Source organism: Telopea speciosissima, unplaced genomic scaffold (assembly GCF_018873765.1).
Source record: "Telopea speciosissima isolate NSW1024214 ecotype Mountain lineage unplaced genomic scaffold, Tspe_v1 Tspe_v1.0046, whole genome shotgun sequence".
In the NCBI taxonomy this organism is placed as follows: Eukaryota; Viridiplantae; Streptophyta; class Magnoliopsida; order Proteales; family Proteaceae; genus Telopea; species Telopea speciosissima.
The window spans coordinates 142,921-166,204 of NW_025317382.1; the positions used below are offsets into that span (position 1 = coordinate 142,921).

The 23,284-nt window shown below is 40.9% G+C and overlaps 1 protein-coding gene across 2 annotated transcripts in view; it reads left to right on the top strand.

Moving 5' to 3' along the window:
* LOC122647435 overlaps positions 1 to 23,284 on the top strand; it is a 71,525-nt gene that overhangs the window by 43,723 nt on the left and 4,518 nt on the right. Inside the window, exon 10 of one of the 2 annotated variants that reach the window (XM_043840826.1) lies at positions 8,166 to 8,237. In XM_043840826.1, the coding sequence (XP_043696761.1) occupies positions 8,166 to 8,237 (72 nt within the window). The remainder of the gene's footprint in view (positions 1 to 8,165; positions 8,238 to 23,284) is intronic. The other variant, XM_043840827.1, reaches the window with a different exon arrangement.

Below are 23,284 nucleotides of genomic sequence, written 5' to 3' on the forward strand. Positions count from 1 at the left end.
AAAATAGCATTAAGAAAAGGAGAAGTGGGAAAGGGGGTGACAGCATATACCAAATATTTCAGCAAAGTATTGCAAGAATTCCTGCACAATGAACCATATTCTCAAAAGTCAAAATTTCCCTTCAAGTTGATGCTTATATATTTCTTGTGCTCCACTTGCCAGGTATTGTGGAAATGAGCACTTCATACAGCTGTCAGTATATACTGTTAGCAGATCTGAATTAGAGAATATTGCTTGGATGATCAAATATTGATCCCAAGCTCTTTATTTATAATAGAGAATAAGCTTTACAAGGACAGAATTGCCCCTAACACAGCCGACTATAATAGAAGGCATAACAAAAGGTAAAAAGTCCAGAATCCCCACGGTATTCTGGCCCATACAATCCAACACTCCCCCTCAAGTTGATGCATAAATGTTACACTTGCCCAACTTGACTAGAATGGGATGAAACACTTTGCCACTTAGCCCCTTAGTGAACACATAAGCTAACTGATCAGTAGACTTCACAAAGGGAACATAGATGAGTTTGGCTTCAAGCTTCTTCTTGATGAAATGTTTGTCGACCTCCACATGCTTAGTACAATCATTCTGGATAGGGTTATGAGCAATGCTAATGGCAGCCTTATTATCACAATACAGCATCATGGGAAGATGAACAACAACACCAATGTCTTGCAACAATCCTCTAAGCCATAATAATTCATAGATTCCTTGTGCCATTGCACGGAACTCTGCTTCAGCACTGGATCTTGCCACAACATTCTGCTTCTTGCTACGCCATGTGACAAGGTTTCCATCCACAAAGGAGCAATATCCAGAAATAGATTTTCTATCGGTAGAGCCAGCCCAGTCAACATCAGTGTAAGCTTCAATTTTTAGATGACTACTGGGAGATAAGAGTATTCCTTTTCCTAGAGCAGACTTCAAGTACCGTAGGATGCGAAGGACTGCCTCCATCTGAGAGGAATAAGGATCATGCATAAACTGACTTACCAAACTCACATCAATAGCTATGTCTGGTCTAATATGAGATAGGTAGATTAGTTTTCCCTCTAATCGTTGATAGCGACCTTTGTCAACTGGTTCACCCTCTTTCTCCTTGAGTCTTGCAGTAGCTTCCATAAGGGTATCTAAAGGATGACACCCTAGCAGCTCAGTCTTAGACAATAGATTTTGGATATATTTCCTTTGAGAAAGAAAGATGAGTTAGATTTTAGGTTTAGGAGGTAAGAAGAGAGAAGGAAGAAGTTGGAGGAGGAAGAAGATAGCAAGAGAAGAGAGAAAAGAGAGAGAAGAGAGAAGAGAATATTTGGGTTGTAATCGATTGTGTTGGAGAGGCTTCTCCATACACCTATATTAAATCAATCATAACAAATAGGAAATTACATCCACCTCCCTAGGGAGGTACAAGGGAAATAAAGAAGAAAAACATAATTACATAATAAGGCAACTAGTAATGGGACTAGTTCCTAAACTACCCCTATTACATGACTTCTAACACTCCCCTTCAAGCTGGAGAATATATATCATGCATTCCCAGTTTGCGTAGGAAAGAACTAAACTGAGAGCCAAGAGCCTTGGTGAAGACATCTGCCAACTGATCACCAGTCTTCACAAAAGGAGTACAAATACAGCCAGAGTCTATCTTCTCCTTGATGAAATGCCTATCAAGCTCACTGTGCTTAGTCCGGTCATGTTGAACAGGGTTGTGAGCAATACTGATGGCAGCCTTGTTGTCACAGTACAGTCTCATGGGTCCTTCAGTGTCGAAACCTAGTTCCTGAACAAGTCTTTTTAGCCAGATGAGCTCACACAATCTAAGTGCCATAGCTCTAAATTCTGCCTCGACACTAGATCTAGCCACAACATGCTGTTTCTTACTCCTCCAGGTGACTAAGTTACCTCCCACAAAGGTACAATAGTCGGAGGTAGATCTCCTGTCTGTAATGGAACCAGCCCAATCGGCATCTGTGAAACCTTCCACTCTCAAGTGGTTGTGCCTTGCATACAACAATCCTTTCCCTGGAGAGGACTTTAAATACTATCCAAATAGCCACTCTTGGGAGCATGCATGAATTGGCTGACAACTCCCACTGCATAAGAGATATCTGGCCGAGTCATAGAGAGAGAGATAAGCTTCCCCACTAGCCTTTGATACTTCCCCGCATCAATAAGAGGAGGACCACGGTCCTCTCCTAGTTTGTGATTCTGCTCAATAGGAGAGTTTGCTGGTTTACAGCCTAACATCCTAGTCTCTGTCAACAAGTCAAGGATAAACCTCCTGTGACATATGTTGATTCCTTTCTTGGTCCTTGATACTTCTATTCTTAAGAAGTACTTTAAGGGACCTAGATCTTTGATCTCAAATTGCTGTGCCAAGTAGCTCTTCAATTTACCTATCTCAGCTGTATCATCTCCTGTGACCACGATATCGTCAACATAGACAATGAGAGCTATAATAGTACCATTACTCCGCTTGGTAAAGAGTGTGATCAGCATGGCTCTGGGAATATCCATTCTTCAGAATATCCTGTCGGAAGCTCTCAAACCATTCCTTTTGTGACTGTTTGCGACCATATAAAGCCTTCTTAAGGAGGCACACTTTCCCTTCAGCTGAAGGCATCTTGAAGCCTGGAGGAGTTTGCATGTACACTTCCTCTTCCAAATCACCATGAAGGAAGACATTCTTCACATCCAACTGATATAAAGGCCAATCTTTATTGGCAGCCAAAGATAAAAGAACTCTTATTGAGTTATGCTTGGCCACCGGGGCAAATGTCTCCTGGTAGTCAATTCCATAGACTTGACTGTACCCCTTGGCCACCAACCTTGCTTTGTATCTCTCAATACTGCCATCAGATTTGTACTTGATTGTGTTGACCCATCTGCATCCAACTAGGACACGTCCCTTGGGAAGGTCTACAAGTTGTCAAGTACCATTCTTCTCAAGTGCCATCATCTCCTCAGACATGGCTTGTCTCCACTTTGGGTCAGACATAACATCAATGACATTCTTGGGAATGGAAACAGTAGAGAGAGCAGTAATAAAGGCAAGGCCTATAGGAGAAATTGCATCATAGGAAACAAACTGGGATATAGGATTAGTACAAGTTCTTTTCCCTTTCCTAATAGCAATAGGAAGGTCCAAATCAGATGGAGGAGAAGAAATGTCACCTGATTGAGAAGAATGAATCTTAGGATGTGGATATGGATCTAAAGAGGACTCTTGGTAGGTCTTCTTTCTTATATTATGCAAGCCTTCACCGTTTTTGTATGTAATGTGGTAATCCTTCTCCTTTCCAGAACCACTTTCAACAACCAAATCTGTACTCCCCCCTGGTGGTTGGTCATCAACCTCAACCACATCTACAGTCCTGTGTTTCCCAATGTCAAGCATAAAAGGAGATGTAGGTAGAGAAAGAAAGAAATCATCAGTAGCCTGTTCACTCCCATAATTCTCCCTTTGAAGAGGATGCTAAGAAGGAACAAAGAAAGGGACTGACTCAAGAAAGGTAATATCCTTGGAAATGATACATCGGCGGGAAGAAGGATGATAACACTTATACCCCTTGGTAGTAGAAGAGTACCCAAGGAAGAGACACTTGAGAGCTTTGGGGTCAAGTTTAGTGCGGGCAGATTTGTTAACATGCACATAACAAACACAGCCAAAGACTCTAGGAGGAAGAGAAAAAGCAGAGGCCTTGGGAGATAAGATGTCCAAGGGAGATTTGAAATTAAGAAGCTTGGTAGGCATACGATTGATGAGAAAGGAGGCAGTGAGAAGGGCTGCGGACCAGAAGGTCTTGGGGACAAGCATGCCAAACAATAGACTACGGGTGACCTCCAGTAGATGGCGATTTTTCCTCTCAGCAACCCCATTTTGTTGGGGCGTGTCAACACAATTTTGATGCGGGTCTCAAATTGAGTAAGGATCATTTGGTAAAAATTTTGAAAGGCATCACAAACATCACTCTTATGCTTCAAAAGTACAGTCCATGTGGCACGGGAAAAATCATCAACAAATGACACAAAGTAACGAAAGCCAAATAAAGAAGTAGTAGGGGAAGGACCCCAAACATTAGTATGCACAATATGAAAAGGAGCAACAGTTCTATTACCATGATAAGGATATGAAGACTGACAATGTTTGGCAAACATATATGGTTCACATTGAAAAACATAAGAAGAGGCAATAGAAGAAAATAAGTGAGGCAATTGTTTCCTCATTACAACAAAAGATGGATGGCCAAGACGACGATGCCATAACATAACAGAATCCACAGAACTACATTCATTACGTCCACATACATAGGAATGAGCTGTGGGCAAAAATAGATAAAAAAAAGTAGAGGCCTTGATCCTAACGTCCACTACCAATAATCCTCTTCATTACCAAATCCTGAAAGAGACAGTGAGAAGGAAAAAATGTGACACAACAGTTGAGAGATTTAGTCAGATGACTCACAGATAAAAGATTCAGTGTAAGGTTAGGGACATGAAGAACAGAAGAGAGGGAAATAGATGATGTCACAAGGATATTACCCTTACCAGATATGGAGGAAAGGGAGCCATCAGCTACCCTAACCTTGTCCTTACCAGAGCAAATGGTATAGGAATCAGAATAATGAGACGTACCAGTCATGCGGTCTGTGGCACCCGAGTTAATGACCCAAGACTGGGCAGCAGTAGAAGCTGAGGTGGAGACCTGCAAAGCTGAGGATGATGAGGACCCAACTATACTAGATGTAGAAGATGTGCTCAACTGTGGCACAACCTTGCGAACCACTGCATCCATGAAGGTGGAGTCATCCTGTGGGGCATCAGCATCAGTCGCCGCCGCGGAATGAGCTCGAGCTCCCCCTCTACGGCCACCATGACCACGCATACCAGGAGGACGACCATGGAGAGACCAACACCTATCCTTCGTGTGTCCAGTGCGTCGACAATGATCACATTTAAATTTGTCTCGCCCAACTCCACTGGCACCAACTGTCTCCACAGTACTGGCTTCCTCACGGTTAGGCCCTGGGCCTCTACCACCTCCACGAGTGTCTTGAACAGAACTAGAATTGAGGGCTGACCTCTCAGATGATGCTGGTGGTGGTGCCATAGTAAGCCGCCTGGTCTCTTCACTCTGTAAGTAACTACAGACTTCACTAAGAGAGGGAAGGGGAGACCGGCCTAACAGCTGGAGTCTAACTGGCTCGTAGTCAGGGTTCAGACCACCAAGTAAAGAGAAGACACACTCCTTTTCAAGAGTCAGATACACTTTTGCTTCATCCTCTGGGTTGGTCAAATGAAGGCCCTGTAGTGATCATACTCGTCCACAAGATTAAGGAACGCACTGTAGTACTCAGAAATAGTGCTGTCACCTTGTTTCAATGAGTGAATTTTTTGATGGAGCTGATAGACCTTGGCAGTGTAAACTACTCTGTCAAAGGCCACAGAGACACTATCCCAAATAGCTTTGGTTGTTTCCTTCCTTATAAGCCTTCTCCCAATCTCGGGCTTCATGGAGAAGATCAACCATGTCATAACTGTAGAATTTTCAGTCTCCCATTTATCAAAAGTAGGTGAACCAGATGTGGGAGCCTTGATAGCACCTGTGAATCTGTGATATATCCAAGTTTTCGCTTACTCCTAAGAGAAAGTCTCACAGACTGTGACCAATCTAGGTAATTAGTACCATCAAGCTTCACAAAAGAAATCTGTTGGTGAATACTCTCATAAGCCAACTGAGGGACAACAGTAGGGAGCTATGAATCAGCAGTACCAAGCACAGATGCATCTAAAGCAGCCATGATGGAAGGGATTTGACAATAAACAAGAACACCAAAGACAAGTGGGGAGTACACACTCAACCCAAACAAGCAAAAAATCCAATAAGCAGCCTAGGATAGCACACTGTCGAAGCAGTCCTAGCAGCAAATCTCTAAGAGGACTTAAATCAAGCACTTCTAGTGCATTCCAACATCAGTCCAGCGAGCAGTCCCTTATAATATTGTACCACAAAGCTTGTAAGAAGTAGTATCAACTCCAAACAAGAGGAAAGGCCTCACAAAGGCTGTGCATACACATCCCTCAACCAAAAGAGCATCAAACTGTAGTTCAAAGCAAGAAAAAAGGGTAAACACTCTCGGGTTTACCTGGGCAGAACAGAGGATCCCACACAAGAAGCAAATCTGCTCATATGGCTTCTTCAATCAGCAAGGAAGATCATAGCCATCCTCATAAGTGTCCAAGGGCGATGCAAATGAGCCTGACCAAGACACAAAAGCAATCTGAGAATAGCAGCAGCTGCAACCTGAACCTGAACCTGGCGAAACTTGTAGCAGCAGCTATGTGAGATCTAATCCTTCAAGAGAGCTTCAAAACAGCTCAGGTATATCCTTCAATCATCAAAAGTAGCTAGAATGAGCCTATTCCATACTCTTTAAGCAAAGCTGTACACAGGAATCTCCTCTTTGGAATCCTTAGACACAAAGGATTTCAAAGAGAAGAGAAAGAATGAAAACAGGGACTGAACACGACTCTCAAACCTTTAGCCTTCTCTGATACCAAGTTAGATTTTAGGTTTAGGAGGTAAGAAGAGAGAAGGAAGAAGTTGGAGGAGGAAGAAGATAGCAAGAGAAGAGAGAGAAGAGAGAAGAGAATATTTGGGTTGTAATCGATTGTGTTGGAGAGGCTTCTCCATACACCTATATTAATTCAATCATAACAAATAGGAAATTACATCCACCTCCCTAGGGAGGTACAAGGGAAATAAAGAAGAAAAACATAATTACATAATAAGGCAACTAGTAATGGGACTAGTTCCTAAACTACCCCTATTACATGACTTCTAACAAGATGCCCTTTGAAGATCGAGCAACCTTTATCCCTAGAAAATATTTTAGAGCTCCCAGATCCTTTATTTCAAACTCACGGCCAAGGATGTGCTTCAATTTTTTGATATTATCACCATTATTTCCGGTTACCACAATATCATGAACATAGACTATGAGAATGGTTACCTTATCACCAACTCGTTTGATGAACAATGTATGATCAACATTGCTTTGCTTGTATCTCACTGAAATCATAGCCTTGTGAAACTTGCTGAACCAAGCTCTAAGTGACTGCTTCAACCCATAAAGAGCACGCTTCAATCTACACACCTTGCCCCTGTTCTGATCATCAGAGAAGTCTGGTGGAATATCCATATATACCTCTTCCTCTAGCTCCTCATGGAGGAAGGCATTCTTCACATCAACTGTTGAAGATCCCAGCCAAGATTTACAACACAGGACAATAATACTCTTACAGTATTGAGTTTCGCCACTGGTACGAAGGTCTCCTAATAGTCAACTCCATATGTTTGAGTGAAGCCCTTTACAAACAGACATGCCTTATATCGATCCACTGTCCCATCTGCCTTCTGTTTGACCATAAACACCCATTTACATCCCACTGGTTTGTCCCCTGGAGGAAGAGCCACAAGATCCCACGTATTATTTTTTTTCAATGCTATCATTTCTTCTAACATTGCTGCCTTCCACTTTCCATCTGTAGATGCTTCCTGTCAATTTTTAGGAATAGAAACAGAAGAAAGAGAAGATACAAATGCACAAAAGGAAGAAGAAAGAGAACTATAAGAAACAAAACCAGATATGGGATGCTGAGTTCAAGTCCTAGTACCTTTGCGATGAGCATAGGTAGGTCGGAAGAAGTCTTACCAGGAGAAGTAGGATCTGGATCCTGAGCCGGTAACTGGATAGGTATGGTACTAGTTTAGTATCTTGTTATTTTATGTTCTAATTTTTCTGTTTTACCTTTTACCTCCCTAGGGAGGTGGTTGTAATTCTCACTTTATATTAGTAAATCAAATAAGGGAGAGGAAACACACTCTCCACCATTCTGTTGCACATTTTCTCTTCTCACCTCATACCTGCTCCTCTCTCCTCTTGGTTTGATCTCTACACCATTTCCAACTGTTACTTTGTTTTCTTCATTATCCGATGTAGTACTTGCCCAACTTCACTTGTAGATCTTTCCTTCAATGTATGTATTATTCTATTGCAATATCTTATTTCATCATGAATTATTCTTTAATTAATCTTGTTCAAGCATTTTTTTTTGTTATACTTTGAATTTGTTATGGTTGTCTAATATGTTCCACTTTGGGGCAGGTTTCATCAAAGCGGGCTGTTGTGGATGCTCTTGTTCAAGAGGGTTTCTCTACAGATGTGGCACAGGTATACTTTTGAACACCAACTGCTTTTGTTTGTTAACTATATCTGAATAACATGCTTGATTGATCCTCTTAAATGAATTCAAAAACTCTTGATCAATTATCTCTTTGAAATCATTAGAGCACCATTTTCATAGAATTTCATATGTGGAATCTCTTCTCGAATATATTCTTTTGCATGTTTTGTACTCTTGTCCCGCTGCCGCCAAGATAGTCCTGTTTGTGGTTTTTCACCGTCCTAATTGTTTGTCCATTTAAAAAACCAAGATATGAAGTTTTGTTGGACTCCCATCACACCCTATTTAATCATCCACACGTTTATTGTATTCGCTTTTCATAATTGTTTCCCTCTACTAATAAGCCAAATTAATTGGGTTATTGTGGTAATGTTGGAAATGGGGTTTGATTAGTGGTTGTAATGCAGTTCAAGGTTCTGGAAAGAATCTAGCAAAAACTGCGATTATAAGCAGAATCTTTTAGGAATAAATTTGGCCTTTTACATCAATTAAGAGAAAATTAAATACTGTTCAATCCAATGGTCAGATCACCCAGAAATTTATTGAGTGTAGTAGCAGTTGGAAGCTATCTAACAATTTGTAGTCTTGAAATTTGATTTATTTTTATGAGTTTTTTGAGCTGTTGAGCTGTGCATACGTGGCTGAAGGCTCCTGTTCTGGGCCTCCTGGCCAACTTCGTTCCTCTATTCTTCTTCTAGTTATGGTTTTACCTCAACCAGGTGATCTGTCCATTATTTCTCCATCTTATTCTTCTTTTCCTTGTAATTTCCAAAATTCTCTCTCTTCTTTCCTGTTTTCAAATCAAATCCAGTATTCTGCAATTGTCTTTCTGAATATCAAATCATTCTCTCACACTGACTTAACTAAGTTGACTCAAAAGAGAACTATTAAGTATTTTAATCTTACTCAAACACTTAAAAGCTAAGACACTATAACTGTATGCAAACTTAAACCCCCATATATGGGCTTATAAAATTGGCCTGTTACAACAAATAACCCATAAACAAGTAATTCAAGGCCCATAGAACCCATCCATGGTCCAAAATAAAGTCTTCCTTGGCCCAATCAGGCAGTCTTGATTCTTGACTGCATCAGGATGATTAGTGCATTAACAACAACCTCCTAAAAAAATGTTTTGTACGTTGTAGATATATATACTTTTGGAGTCGAATAAATCACTCTTAAGAGGCACAGACCATATTTTCCCTTTCTTATGGCTGTTAACAACAACCTCCAAAAAATGTTTTGTACCGAGTCAAATAAATCACTCTTAAGAGGCACATACCATTTTCCCCCTTTTTTTGGCTGTCTATTTCTTTCTGTCCTAGTGGAATATCCTGTTGAAGATGTTCCATTCCTTATTGTGGTAGATGTGGAAATGGAGAAACTGATTCAAAATACTTGTTGACTGCTACTGAGAATATCTAGTTACATTGAATCATTCCTGCTTAATTGGGCATGTGTGATAAAATTGTGCAGCTGCGATAGACTTGTCTTTTGTTGCATAGGAGTGGTGTTAATTGATGCAAGCAGGGATCCAACAAGGACCGTAAACAGCCTGGGGGGGGGGGGTAATGGGTGGGTCCAATGAAAGAATTTGTGGCTTTGATTATTAGAGAGATGGAGTAGCAGAAAATTATTAGGAAGAATTTTAAATCTTGAAAAACAAGTTTTAAGAGAGAAATTATGTCGTATGAACCAATGAATATGAGATATTGAGATCAAGAAATTATGGTGGAATTCCTTACGATTTTCGATTACCAGATTATTGAAGGAAAGTTCAGATTTCTGATATCTAAGATGAACCAAGGCAATGGGTTAAAGATATAAGGATCTGGTGGTCAGAATTAATGGAAATCGGTAGCAGAATGTAGGGTCTAGAGGTTCATGTTTAATAAGAAATAAATCAGAAAATATTGCCAAGATTGATAAAGCAAAGAAGGGAGATAGCAAAGGGTATCTTTAGCATAAGAAGAGAGAAAAAGGAGGAGAACTTAGAATTTTCAGACAAGAAGTCAAAGGCTGATAGAGCTAAAAATTGGGCGATAAAAGAGTGAATCGAAGGGAGAGAAGAGGGAAGAATAATAGTACCGTAGGGAAAGAAAAGAGGTAACTGTTCTGAAAGTAGGATCTGAAGATAATGGTAGTTTGTAGACAGAGATAGAGAGATGGATAACTGAACTGAAAGTAGGATCTGAGATAGAGAGAGATCAGCCACTACAACATTTCACCTGTCACTATACTACCGCAGGGCGTGTTGTATTTATAGAGTATAGACTAAAATTGGAAGCAAAAGAAATAAAATACTAGAGATCCGCCACACAAGGGCAACCATAGGCAACATTTCATCAATATACTACCGCAGGGCATGTACCATGGTCCGAGAACTCACGAGATCTCACCGAGATTCTCGGTTTTTCGAATTTCCGAGTCGAGATGGCCATCGAGTGAGAAAACTGCAATATCTCGCCGAGATCTCGGGCCAGGTCATGGTTTTGGGTCTCGGGTCATGTTTTGTACCCATTTAACTAAAGATATAAGGGGCATCTCGATAGAACTCGCTAATCTCGGCGAGTTCTGTCAAGAGGCCTTTGTTATCTCTCTTCTATACTTCTCTCAAATCCTCTCTTCCACTCTTCATTTTTTTCATGGATTGAAAGCTTTGGAAGGTGATTTTGCTGCCAAATAGAAGATTGAAGCTCACTTTTGTAAGATTCATAAAGTTTTTGAAGGATTTTTGAAAGGATTTTTGAAAGGTAAGCCATTTTCCCTAAATCTATTTTTTTCCAAAAAAAATTGATGAAACCTTGGTAGATTCATGTGATTTTAAGTTATGTTACACAACTTTGGCCGATCTATCACTTGAAGGAGTCTGAATTTTTTTTTCGGTTATTAAATTTTTTATTATAATTTCCGAAAAAAAATGAATTTTTTCAAAAAAGAAATTGAAAAAAATAGGATAAATACTTATTGTTTGGATGTGATTTTCATATATGTTAGACAAGTTTGGATGCTCTACAGGCTCATGGAGTCATTTTTTTTTCACCCATTAAAAAAAATATTTTATTTTTCAGATTTCAGCAATCAACATATATCAAATTAAAGAAAATACCTGTTTTTGTTGGAAAATTATGCACAACATATGTACATAATGTCCAACTTCAAATGATGTCAAATATATCATTATGTTATAATATTTTATACTTTAGGGTATAATTATTTTTAATAAAAATTGTAAATATTATTTTTAATTAAGAAATAAATACTAGGGTTAGGGAATAAATAAGAGATAGGTATTTTATTGTTCTAGTAGCTTCACATTATGTTTAATAGTTATGAATACAATACTTTAAGTGTTTAATACTTTACTTTAAGTCTGTAATAGTTACTAATACATGTTTTTTTATGTAACAGTGTAAAAAATAAGATATTTTTTACACAATGGGGGATATAGCATGGCTACATGGAGTCCCGATGTTCGAGGACAAAAAGAAGTCAAAGTGTAACTACTGTGGAAAGATTCTAAATTCTAGAGGAGCAACTAGGTTAAAGCAACATTTGTCTGGTGTAGGCAAGGATGTTGCCTCATGCCGAAATGTTCCGAGCCAAGTGAAACTAGCTATGGCACAAAACTTGAGAGGAGTACGAATAAAGAAAGCTGAGAGGGAAAGACATCAAATAGCTTTTGATGAGGCAGTTCTAGAGAGGCCTGGTGTAGAGATCCGTGGAGGAGTAAGAGATGATACTGAATATAGGCCTATACCTGGTGAGTTCGAATCAGAGGCTGAATGGAGGATTTACCAGCAAACTTTGGCAGAGAGTAGACAAAGTTTTCATTTTGCGAATATGAGAGCATATGAGCAAGCAAGAGGAGTTGGTGGATCTGGCTCAGCTGCACCAGTGCAAGAAGATGAGAGGAGGAGAAGCACTGGCATAAGAGATATCCCACGGCCCCAAGCCCGACCACGAGCACGTTCCCCAGATCCCATTTTTGAGCAAGATCCATCTACCTTTAGGCAACAAGATGCCTACCAGCCAACCATTCCACAAGTGTTTGGTGGTAAACAAGAGGAAGCACGGAAAGCCTTCAGCAAGTTCATGCTATACAATGGCATTCCAGCTAATGTAGCACAAGGAACATACTGTAATGCATTCCTTGACGCTGTAGGGAGGGCTGGCCCAGGATAGAAGGAGTCTTCACCATATGAGTTATATAATGTATATTTGCCTCAAGAGGTAGAGGAGCTGAAAGAGTACATAGAGGGTCTGAAGCCAAGGTGGGATACATATAGGGTTACTCTTATGGCTAATGGTTGGACTGGACCTACTAGACAGTCCATTATAAATTTCATAGTGAGTTGTAATGGGAAGACTGTATTCTTGAAGTCTGTCGATGCATCAAAGCATGTAAAGGATGCATCATACTTGTATAAGCTACTGAAGCAAGTGGTGGAGGAAGATATAGGAGCAAAGAACGTTAACCAAATTGTGACGGATAACGATTCTAATTTTAAGAAGGCTGGAGAGAAGTTGATGAACAAGAAGAGTAAGAGGATCCACCTCTTTTGGACTCCATGTGCAGCACATTCCATTGATTTAATGCTGAAAGACATGGGGAAAAAAGCTTTGGTGGCTGGTGTGGTCAATAGGGCAAGGCAAGTGACCAACTTTGTGTATAACCATGGTTATGCCTTAGCCATGATGAGGGAAAAATGCAAGGGGGATTTAGTGAGGCCTGGTGTCACTCGATTTGCCACCAATTACATTGCATTGAAGAGCTTTTAGACGAAGGTGATAGGTCTGAGGTCTATGTTTGCAAGTGAACAGTGGTTTGGTTAGCAAGGTTCTAGGACAGAAGAAGGGAAGGCAGCACAACAGACCATTGCAAGTGATCAATTTTGGAAGGACTTGCATAAAGTTGTTGCCATATTAGAGTCAGTGGTGGCAGTACTAAGGATGGTTGACACGGAGAAGAAGCCTACCTTGCCCCACATATATGTTGCCCTGGAGAAAATGAAGGAAATGGTCCGAGCTGTAATACCCCGAAGTGCTCGGTCATACATTAACATCATTGATGAGCGGTGGGAGAAGCACTGGAGTCATCCATTGCATAAAGCTGGTGAGTTCAACACTTCAACATACTTTACACTTTATATGAGTTTTTACATTTACATATTCAAAACTCAAAAGTATTAAGTCACTAACAAGTTATATTTGTGGTTTCCCCTTTACTAGCATACTATTTGAATCCAAAGTACCAATACTCGCATGATCTTGGGCTAGACACAGATTTGTTAGTGGCAGTTCAAACTGTTATTGAGAAGTTGGAGCCCAATGCTAAGACACAAGCTGACTGCAATGACGAGGTGAGAGTATGGGACTTTGGTACTTTGGTAGTAAGTAAAGGAATGTAATTACTAAATAGCAAATACTAATGCCTCTAATAATGTTTGAAATTTAAAATGAAAATAGATCAAATTCTTCAGAGAGGCCTCAGCAAGTTTCAGTCGAAAAGCTGCAGTGGAGGGTAGACAAAAGTCAGACCCTGGTAGGTGGCATGACATTACATTTATGAATTATAATTTTATCCCTTTAGAATGCACATATTCTTAATATTCTATGTTTATAATGCAGCTGACTAGTGGGTGCTTTATGGTACAAGTTCACCCAATCTGAGGAAGTTAGCAGGCAAAGTGCTCTCACAAACTTGTTCATCCTTTGGGTGCGAGCGCAACTGGAGTACATTCGCATTGATATACTTAAAGAGGCGGAACAGATTGGGTAGTCAACGACTGGAGCAGCTGGTGTACGTGCATTATAATATGAGACTAAGGATGAGGCGCATACGTGAAGAATTTGAGACCAATGACAAAGATCCCATCGAACTAGCCAACATATTCCAGGAGGACTCTGATGATGATGAGGATCCCCTATTCCAGTGGGTGAGGGATCGTGGTGCACCAGAGATGGATGAGCCTGGAGGTAGGCCCGACTCCACCATTGCGTCCGTAACTGGTACAGATGTTGAGGACTATATGTCGCAAGAGGGGCATACACATTCAGAGTCACCGAGACCTTTTGAGGCTGCAACAGGAACTGCTCCTGATGATGATGATGATGATGATGGTGATGATGGTGATGGTGATGGTGATGACCCTGCTGGTGGTAGTGGTGGTGGTGGTGGTAGTGGCAAGCCGAGTGATGGTTATTATGATGATCGTCATGAGGGGATGCGCGAGCAATACCAGCATGAAGTGGGAACGCAGGAGGACCCTGTGCTTTTCACAAGTGAGTCTCAGTTTACACATGCCACACAAGATCAAGACCATGGTGGCCACAAAAAAACGTACAAGAGAAGGACGGGTCGCAAACACAACCAACCTCAACATGATGACACGAGTATGAACACCATGCTAACAAGTTTTGGAAGCATGAGTATGGCTACTGGTAGTGAGCATCAGTCGTGGCATTCATCTCAGCCTCATCATCACTATGATTATGGTCAGGAGAGCACCGGTTCTGAATATAGTGCCTATGGTCAGTTTGGCCAGTCAACACATCAGTATGACAATCAAAGCACTGGGTCTGGTATTGGGCCCACATTCCCAATCCCATACATGCTTCAATATGGCAGTAGCAGAAGCAGTGGATCTCACACTTCATGGCAACCGTCTCACGCCACATGGCAACAGCTGTACCCTAGGATGGGGACCTTGCTATATGTGGATGACAACTCTTATATGAATGCTGTGGAGAACTATATGCAACAGTGGAGCAACAATATGTCATGGGAAGACTATGTGGGACAAGTGGGGAATGAATATATGATTCAATCTCATTTTATGTGATGATAGTTGTAACTTGTAACATTGTTAAACTTAAGCAATTTGATGTTTCACTTTAACATTTGTAATGCTTATTAAGTTGTTTTACTATTAATTGAATGTTTTGCTAGCTTTCTATTACTAAATTATGTCATTAATGTATAGAGTATGGTATTTTAGTACGTCGTCGCCTACCAACTTAGGGTCTGATGTAAAAGTCCTATTTGGACTTTGTTTGTGCAAAATCTGATAATGCCATTATGTTTAAATGGCCTAAAATAGGCTGAATACCAACTTTCAGACCCAAAAGAGGTCTAAAACCCACCGAGATGGGGTTCCGAGTCGGAAAAAAAAATTACAAAAACTCGCCGAGATCTCGACTCGACTCGGTTTTAGGCTGGGCCAAGATGGCTCCGAGACCCGAGTTTTTGAACCTTGGCATGTACACTCTATCGTTATAGACTAAAAAGGAAAGCAAAATAAATAAAATACTTTGTGTGGACTTTCTAAGACTAAGACTTCTAAAATTAGGACTCTTTGGCTGTCAAATAGAAGCTGGCTAAACCTAACCACCTATGGACCACCTTTTAAAATTGATAAAAAGAAAGGACAACTGGAAACCCCACATGACCCCACAACTAATCATAGTTGTCACGTTGTGATGCAGGTCCAAGCATCCGCAAGAAGAAGAGACAGCCCTAGAAGTAGGGCCGATTGTTGGAGCCTTAGTTTATTTCAGTCTTAGTTTATTTTGCATTTCATACTTAGTTTATTTTCCAGTCAATTTGTAAACTTACATTGAACCAGTTCAAACCATGATTCAGTGTAAGTACATTAATTGTTAGGGGATTTAATCATATTGGTAGTTAGGGAATCTTTTTAGATATTTAGCTTTTAACTTAAGTTGTCCCACCCCTCCACGATGTTTGTAGAGGGTGTGTTTTGTATTAGGAATAGGATTTGGGCCTATAGTCATATTATAAATAAATAAATTGTGGGAGGCTCCCCCATAATTCAGATTTTAAAAAATATTCAAGCTTTCTACTTTGCTGCTACTGCTGCTGCCTTGCTCCATTGTGAGTGCTACCTTGTGGACTTTATCAAGGTGAAGGGATTGGTGGATCTCCAATCGACTCCTTGCATCTTGTAGATCGGGAGACTCTCTTTTTAATCTTCAAAGCTGCTGCAATTGAAGAATCTGCAAATCCAGCAAGTATTTTACAGTTTTCAGCAATCAACCTTCTTCTTCTAATCCTCCAACCTAAACCCCATTAATCCCCAATCGATCCTCTAAACCCTAGTTTCACCTATTTTCCTATTTCCCAAAACCCAAAACTCGAAACCCTAATTTTCTGATTTTTAATTCTTATTCAAATTGCACTAAACCTAGTTCATTAAACTTCTACAAACCTGCCTAGCTTTACCAAATAAGATCCAACCCCATTACCTTAAGTCTAACCCTAGTTTTGACCTAATTCCTCAAATCTGCCCAATCAGCCAGCTATTTAGAGGATCCTGGTTACTTGGCTCCTAGTAGATCCTTTGTCTATCTAGGACTGCATTAAGTCGCCACGACGATCCAAGTCGGTGAAGGGGTGTCTAATCGATATGTTGGCAAGTCGCCTGCCATGGCGATCATGTTTTATTTTTTATTTTCTCTATTTTTAATGTCATTTAGTATGCTATAATATATACCCTATAACATAAAAAATCAACATGAAAGTGTACTACTGAGTATTGACTAGTGTTGTCCTTGACTCTTTGAGAGTTGAGTTATGAAAGTGACTACAAAAGTAACAAAACAAAAAAACAATTACAATAACATAATTTATATTGAGTGAATAAACCTAATAAACAGCCCACCTAAACAAAAAAAAAAATTGCTGATGTGAATGTGATTGTGTGATTGTGTGGTGGTGCCGTGGTGGTGCTTGCTGCTGTTGGTGTTGCTTTACCAAACAAAAAAAATTGCTCTCTTTCGCTCTGTCTCTCTCTCTTCGTGTGTGTATGTGAGTGGTGGTGGACTATTGGGCCACTGGCTGTAATCTCTGTCTCTCCCTCTGTCTCCTGTGTGTGTGTGGCTGTGTGCAAGGGAAGAAGAAAGAAAGAAAAAAAAACCCCCCTCTCTGTGACTGTGTGTAAGCCTGCAAGGCAAGAAGAAAAAAAAAAAAAAAAAAAACCCCTCTCTGTGACTCTGTGCAAGCCTGCAAGGCAAGAAGAAAAAAGAAAGAAAACCCCCCCTCCTCTCTATTGACTCTCTATCTCACGACTCTCTCCCTCTCTGTGAATATTACGTATAAAAAAAAACAAAAGAAGAAGAGGAGTTGTCGGAAGTGAAGAAGACGACTCTCTCTCTCTCTCTCTCTGTCTCTTGCTGCTTGCGTGTGCGTGTGCATGAGTGAGTGAGAGTGGTGGTGGTGAGTGGTGTGACAAGAGTATACACTCATAGTCTCATAAAAGAAAGAAAAATCTTCGGAGGACTGGGAGGAGAAGAAGAAGAACCAAATAAAATAAAAAATAAACAAAAAGCACTTTACTTACTTGCTTGGAGAGGTTGCCGGAGCCGAGGAAGGACGCCAAGAGTCGTGGCTGAAGAGGGGTTCGAAGAAGTGAAGAACTGCGTCGCTGTAGAAGGAAGGAGGCCGAGAGTCTGTTTTCGATTTCTATTTTTCCCAATTAGGGAGAGTTAGAGTATAGTGTTTAATGTTTTCTAAATTTTTTTATGTTAATGTGTATTGCAGGTGTAGCTTAAAAGTTACACCTCAAATACACATTAAGGAAAAAGCACTAAGGTTAAAAATTTTTTTGTTAAAAACTTAAGTTTTATATACTGAAACAAGAATATCACCTGATATGGCCATATGTCGTGGTATGGCGTCCATGTCAGCGCCATGGCGACGCCATGGAGGCCATATTAGTCGATATTCGTGACTCAACCATATCGTTGGTTGATATGCACCCTTCTCCAGCGATATGGTGGTGGTGAGTGGTGTGACAAGAGTATACACTCATAGTCTCATACAAGAAAAAAAAAGTCTTCGGAGGACTGGGAGGAGAAGAAGAAGAACCAAATAAAATAAAAAATAAACAAAAAGCACTTTACTTACTTGCTTGGAGAGGTTGCCGGAGCCGAGGAAGGATGCCAAGAGTCGTGGCTGAAGAGGGGTTCGAAGAAGTGAAGAACTGCGTCGCTGTAGAAGGAAGGAGGCCGAGAGTCTGTTTTCGATTTCTATTTTTCCCAATTAGGGAGAGTTAGAGTATAGTGTTTAATGTTTTCTAAATTTTTTTATGTTAATGTGTATTGCAGGTGTAGCTTAAAAAGTTACACCTCAAATACACATTAAGGAAAAAGCACTAAGGTTAAAATTTTTTTTGTTAAAAACTTAAGTTTTATACACTGAAACAAGAATATCACCCGATATGGCCATATGTCGTGGTATGGCGTCCATGTCGGCGCCATGGCGACGCCATGGAGGCCATATTAGTCGATATTCGTGACTCAACCATATCGTTGGTTGATATGCACCCTTCTCCAGCGATATGACGCCTTGGTGGTGCCATGGCGATGCCATGACAACTATGCAACTAATAATGAAATAAAATACAAAATTGCTACTAGTTTTCAATAATAGACTCTAGACTGTATGGACAAAATCCTAGCCATCCATTCGGGATCTTAGAACGCTGCTGCATTCAAGGCATCAAGTATCGATATCATTTAGTGTATCAGAAGGGTGGTTCTAAGAGATGTCTAGGAGATGTATCGGAGGGACACTAAGAGACAAGATACGCAGGGATACGCTTAAGATATGTATGGATAAGCTTAGGATACATGCAAACTGCCATTTTAAAGCATAATACACCATAAATAAGTAGTAATTAGGTTTGACCATAGGATGTTAAGTGGTCGGATCAATATCTGTCATGTGGCAGATCAGTTAGGGCCTAAATTTGTGTAAAGGAATGTCCCATTGATACACTGATTACCTGTCAAATTTGAACCTTGTTTAGTCATTCAACCTTATCCGAGTGTTTTTAAGGACTGTCACCAAATTGACAGATAGTTGTCGGACTGCTCAGGCCAATGGCATTTTTTGGTGAATGGTCCTTAACTTTCACCTGCAAGGTTCAAGATCTCGGGTTTCGACCAGCCAGAAACCGAGATATGGTTGAAACCTGGTCGAAACCAGTGATTTTTTCCTTGCCAACTCGAGTTGGTGGTTTCGAAGCCAAGAAATGCTTTTTTTGATCTGATTTTTTGTATACAACCTATTTTTGACATTCTAAACACAATGCCTGAACTATTTTCACAAAAAAAAAACACTCAAAATGGTACATGTGGTTTTTGACCCAAGTTTACTAGTGTACACACAGTGTACTGAGAATCATAGTTGTCAGGCTAGGCACTTATTTATGCCAAATATCTAGTGTACGCACAGTGTACTGAGAATCATAGTTGTCAGGTTAGGCACTTATTTATGCCAAATATCATTTAAGTAAATGAAGTATACTTGAGTTATTATTCATAAATAAACAAATACTCCCCTATTTGAATCCAATAAAAATAGTTAAAAAATAAAATCCCAAAAGGATTAAAAGTCAACCCCAGTTCAAGAACAAAAACTGGATTTTCGGCGGTAGGTGCAATTTTCAACTTTCTAATGCTGGGTTTTTGTCAAATCTAAAAATTCCATAAATCTTAATATGGTAAACATTGCTAAAAACCAAAAGTGTGGTAAAATATTCATTTGCTTAAATCTGATTTATATTGAAGGAGTTATGTTCCGGTCAAAGTTAATTTGGTGTGCGCCAATGCTGTCAAAATGGCTCTAAATGAAAACAATTTTTTAAACATCAAAGCAAATGAATATTTTGCCACACTTTTGGTTTTTAGTAATGTTTAACCATATTAAGATTTATGGAATTTTTAGAATTGACAAAAACCTTAGCATTTTAAAGTTGAAAATTTCACCTACCGCCGAAAATTCAATTTTTGTTCTTGAACTGGGGGGTTGACTTTTTATCCTTTTGGAATTTGATTTTTTAACTATATTTATTGGATTCAAATAGGGGGGTATTTACTTATTTATAAATATTATCTTAAGTAAATGAAATACAAATACAAAAATATTTACTAAACTCGATGGGGATAAATAAGTGTTTGTCCTGGTTTCCAGCCAGGTTTCCTCAAGTTTTGATAGGGATAAGTGACACTTATATAGGTATTCAGCTCAAAACTAGAGAAATATGGTCGAAACCAACCGAAACCATGAACTTTTAAAACTCCCTGCTTAACTCGTCTCGGTTTCTTGCGAAACTAAGATATCTTGGTGGTTTCTGTCGATTTCGACCGAGTTCGTTTTCCATGTTCACCTGATGGAAGGGTATCTTAAGAACTGCTGAAAAGTCAACAGGCCCTCGTGCAAAATATCTGATGGCTCTGACCCTGATAAACTGTTGGACTGCCATTATTTCAATACTGAAAAATGAAGTTGGTGAGACTTGAATCTGACTGATGACATACATCTGTTGTATACCATTGTTGCAGAACTGCGGCTTATTTCAATAATTTTAATGAAAAATGAAGTTGGTGAGACTTGAATCCTGACTGATGACATACATCTGTCTTATACCATTGTTGCAGAACTGTTGGTTTAGTTCATTATGTCAAAATCAATGTTTGAAAATTTGAGTGAAATCTGTCAAAATTGGTGAGCTTCTAAACTTTTAGCAAAACCTGTTGAAATTGGCAAAATATTTCTGTTTCCTCAGGGTTCAAAATCACTCCACTAATGGAAATTTCAAACATGGTCAAAATATAATATCAATACCGCATAAACATTTCAATTTACCATGGAAGAAGCAACTGAGTGTCTCCCAAGTCAACACGGCTTTGAAACCTTTTGAGCAGTAACAGCACCCTCAGATTAAAACTGTCACGTATGCTGTATTCAGGATGTATTATATTTACTTGACAGGAAGGATTTTTTTTTTGGTAATTAAAAATATTACCGAACCCCAGGAGGGGGCAGGGAAAGGAGAACAAAGGAACAATATACAAAGAGGGAAGAGGGGCACGAACAAAAAGCCCACGAGGCCGACAAACAGCCAGCCAAAAAAAAGGGGGGGAGGGGGGCGGCCAGCCTGCCTACGCAGAGGTGACTGACTGCAAAAGGGCAGAATCAAGGCCCCAAAAATCCAAAATGTGTCTATTTTTGGAGTTGTCCATGGAGGGACGATGACGGATGCAGCTGAGCTTAGAGGACACATCAAAATAGATGGCTTTCCAAATCGCATCAAGAGATCTCGATTTGGAAGTCCATCTCCTGAGGTTCCTCTCCATCCAGATATGGTGGATAGCTGCGCTGAAGACAAGCTTCCCTATAGTGTCACATATAGAGCTTCCTGGAAAAGTATTGAGCAACCAAAACCATTCGCGATCAAAGCACCTGGTCCTTCTACTGCGCGGCCAGATAGAGGCTAAAGCTGTGTTCCAGATAGTGGTAGAGAAGGGACAGTCAAAGAAAAGATGAGGGATATCTTCACGGCCAATCTAACAAAGGATACAAGCGGGGGCAACAGGGATGGTTTGGTGGTTAAGGAAGGCTTGGGTGGGCAGACAAAGTCTGAAGGCTCTCCAAACTGTAAGACTGTGGCGAGGGATATGGTCTTTGAACCAAACAAGGTTGTGCCAGGGGACGGGGGGGGGGACAAGGGACCCTGGAGAAGTTCCAGGCAGAAGAGGAGGAGAACAAACCGGAGGGTGAGGGGAGCCAAATAACCTTATCCGTGCGGATGGAGGGAAGGAGGGGTAAGGGAGGAAGGGTGGCCCAGATCAAAGAGATGATGTCTGGGTTAAGGAGGGGTGAGAGGTCCAAGCCAGAGGAGATGAGGGAGGAGACAGTGGCAACCTTAAGGAGGCCAGAGTAAGAGATGGCCCTTGGGCCAAGAATGCTATAGAGGATGCCAGCAGGATGCCAAGGATCAAGCCAAAGAGAGGTGGAATTGCCATTGGAAATGGAAGAAGAGATACCACGGAGGGCCAGGGGCCGAAGGGAAAGGATCTTGCGCCAAATCCAGGAGGAGTCGGCATGGATGGACACAGTCCAAATGGAGTCAGATCTAAGGAGGTGAGAGTGGACCCAAGAGACCCAGATGGAGTCCTGGCGGGAATGGATTCTGCAGAGGAGTTTAAGGAGACCCGCAGTGTTAGAATCACGAATGCGGCGGATATCCAGACCACCTTCAGACTTGGGGAGGCAGATAGACTTCCAGCTGACAGGGTGGAGAAATCTAGGGGTGTCGCTACCCTTCCAGAGGAAAGCACAGAGGATTCGCTCAATAGCCTTGATGGTGGAGGAGGGGATGGAGAAGATGTCGGTCCAGTAAATGTAAGTCGCTTGGAGGACCGAGCTGATACATTCAAGCCTACCTGCGTAGGAGAGAAGCTTACCTTTCCAGAGCTGGAGGCGCTTGCGAATGATGTCAAGCATAGGGGTGCAGTGGTGGCTCGAGAGCCTGGCAGGAATGAGAGGAAGGCCAAGGTACATGACTGGAAGAGAGCCAATGGAGAAGCCAATTAAGAGGCGGAGAGCTTCTTTAGTGGAGTCAGGGGTACCAGCAAAGAAGATTTTAGATTTCAGCAGATTGACTCTGAGACCAGAAAGGGATTCAAAGAGATGAAGCGAGTCCATGATGGCGAAGATGGAGGCGTGGGACGCCTTAGAGAATATCATTAGGTCATCAACAAAGGCCAGATGGGAGAGGTTGGTGCTCTTGCACTTGGGAAGAGGGGAGATGAGGTGGAGATCAGTTTTGGTTTGCAGGCTTCTGGAGAGGACTTCCAGGGTAAGGGAGAAGAGGAAAGGGGAAAGAGGGCAGCCTTGGCGGATTCCAACATTAGAGTGAAAGAAAACTGCAGGCGAGCCATTTACCAAGACAGAGAAGGAAGGGGTGGAAATACAGGCGTATATCAGCGAACGAAGACAGGGGGGAAACCCATGAGGGAGAGCACATCACAGATGAAGTCCCAACGGATAGAGTCAAAGGCTCTGTGAAGATTAATTTTCAAGAGGGCCGCCGGAGAATGTGATTTGCGGTCAAAACCGCGAACAATCTTAGAACAGAGGATGATGTTGTCCGCTATACTTCGGCCGGAGATGAAGGCTGATTGGTTGGGACTGATAAGGGAAGGGATGACTCCCTTAATT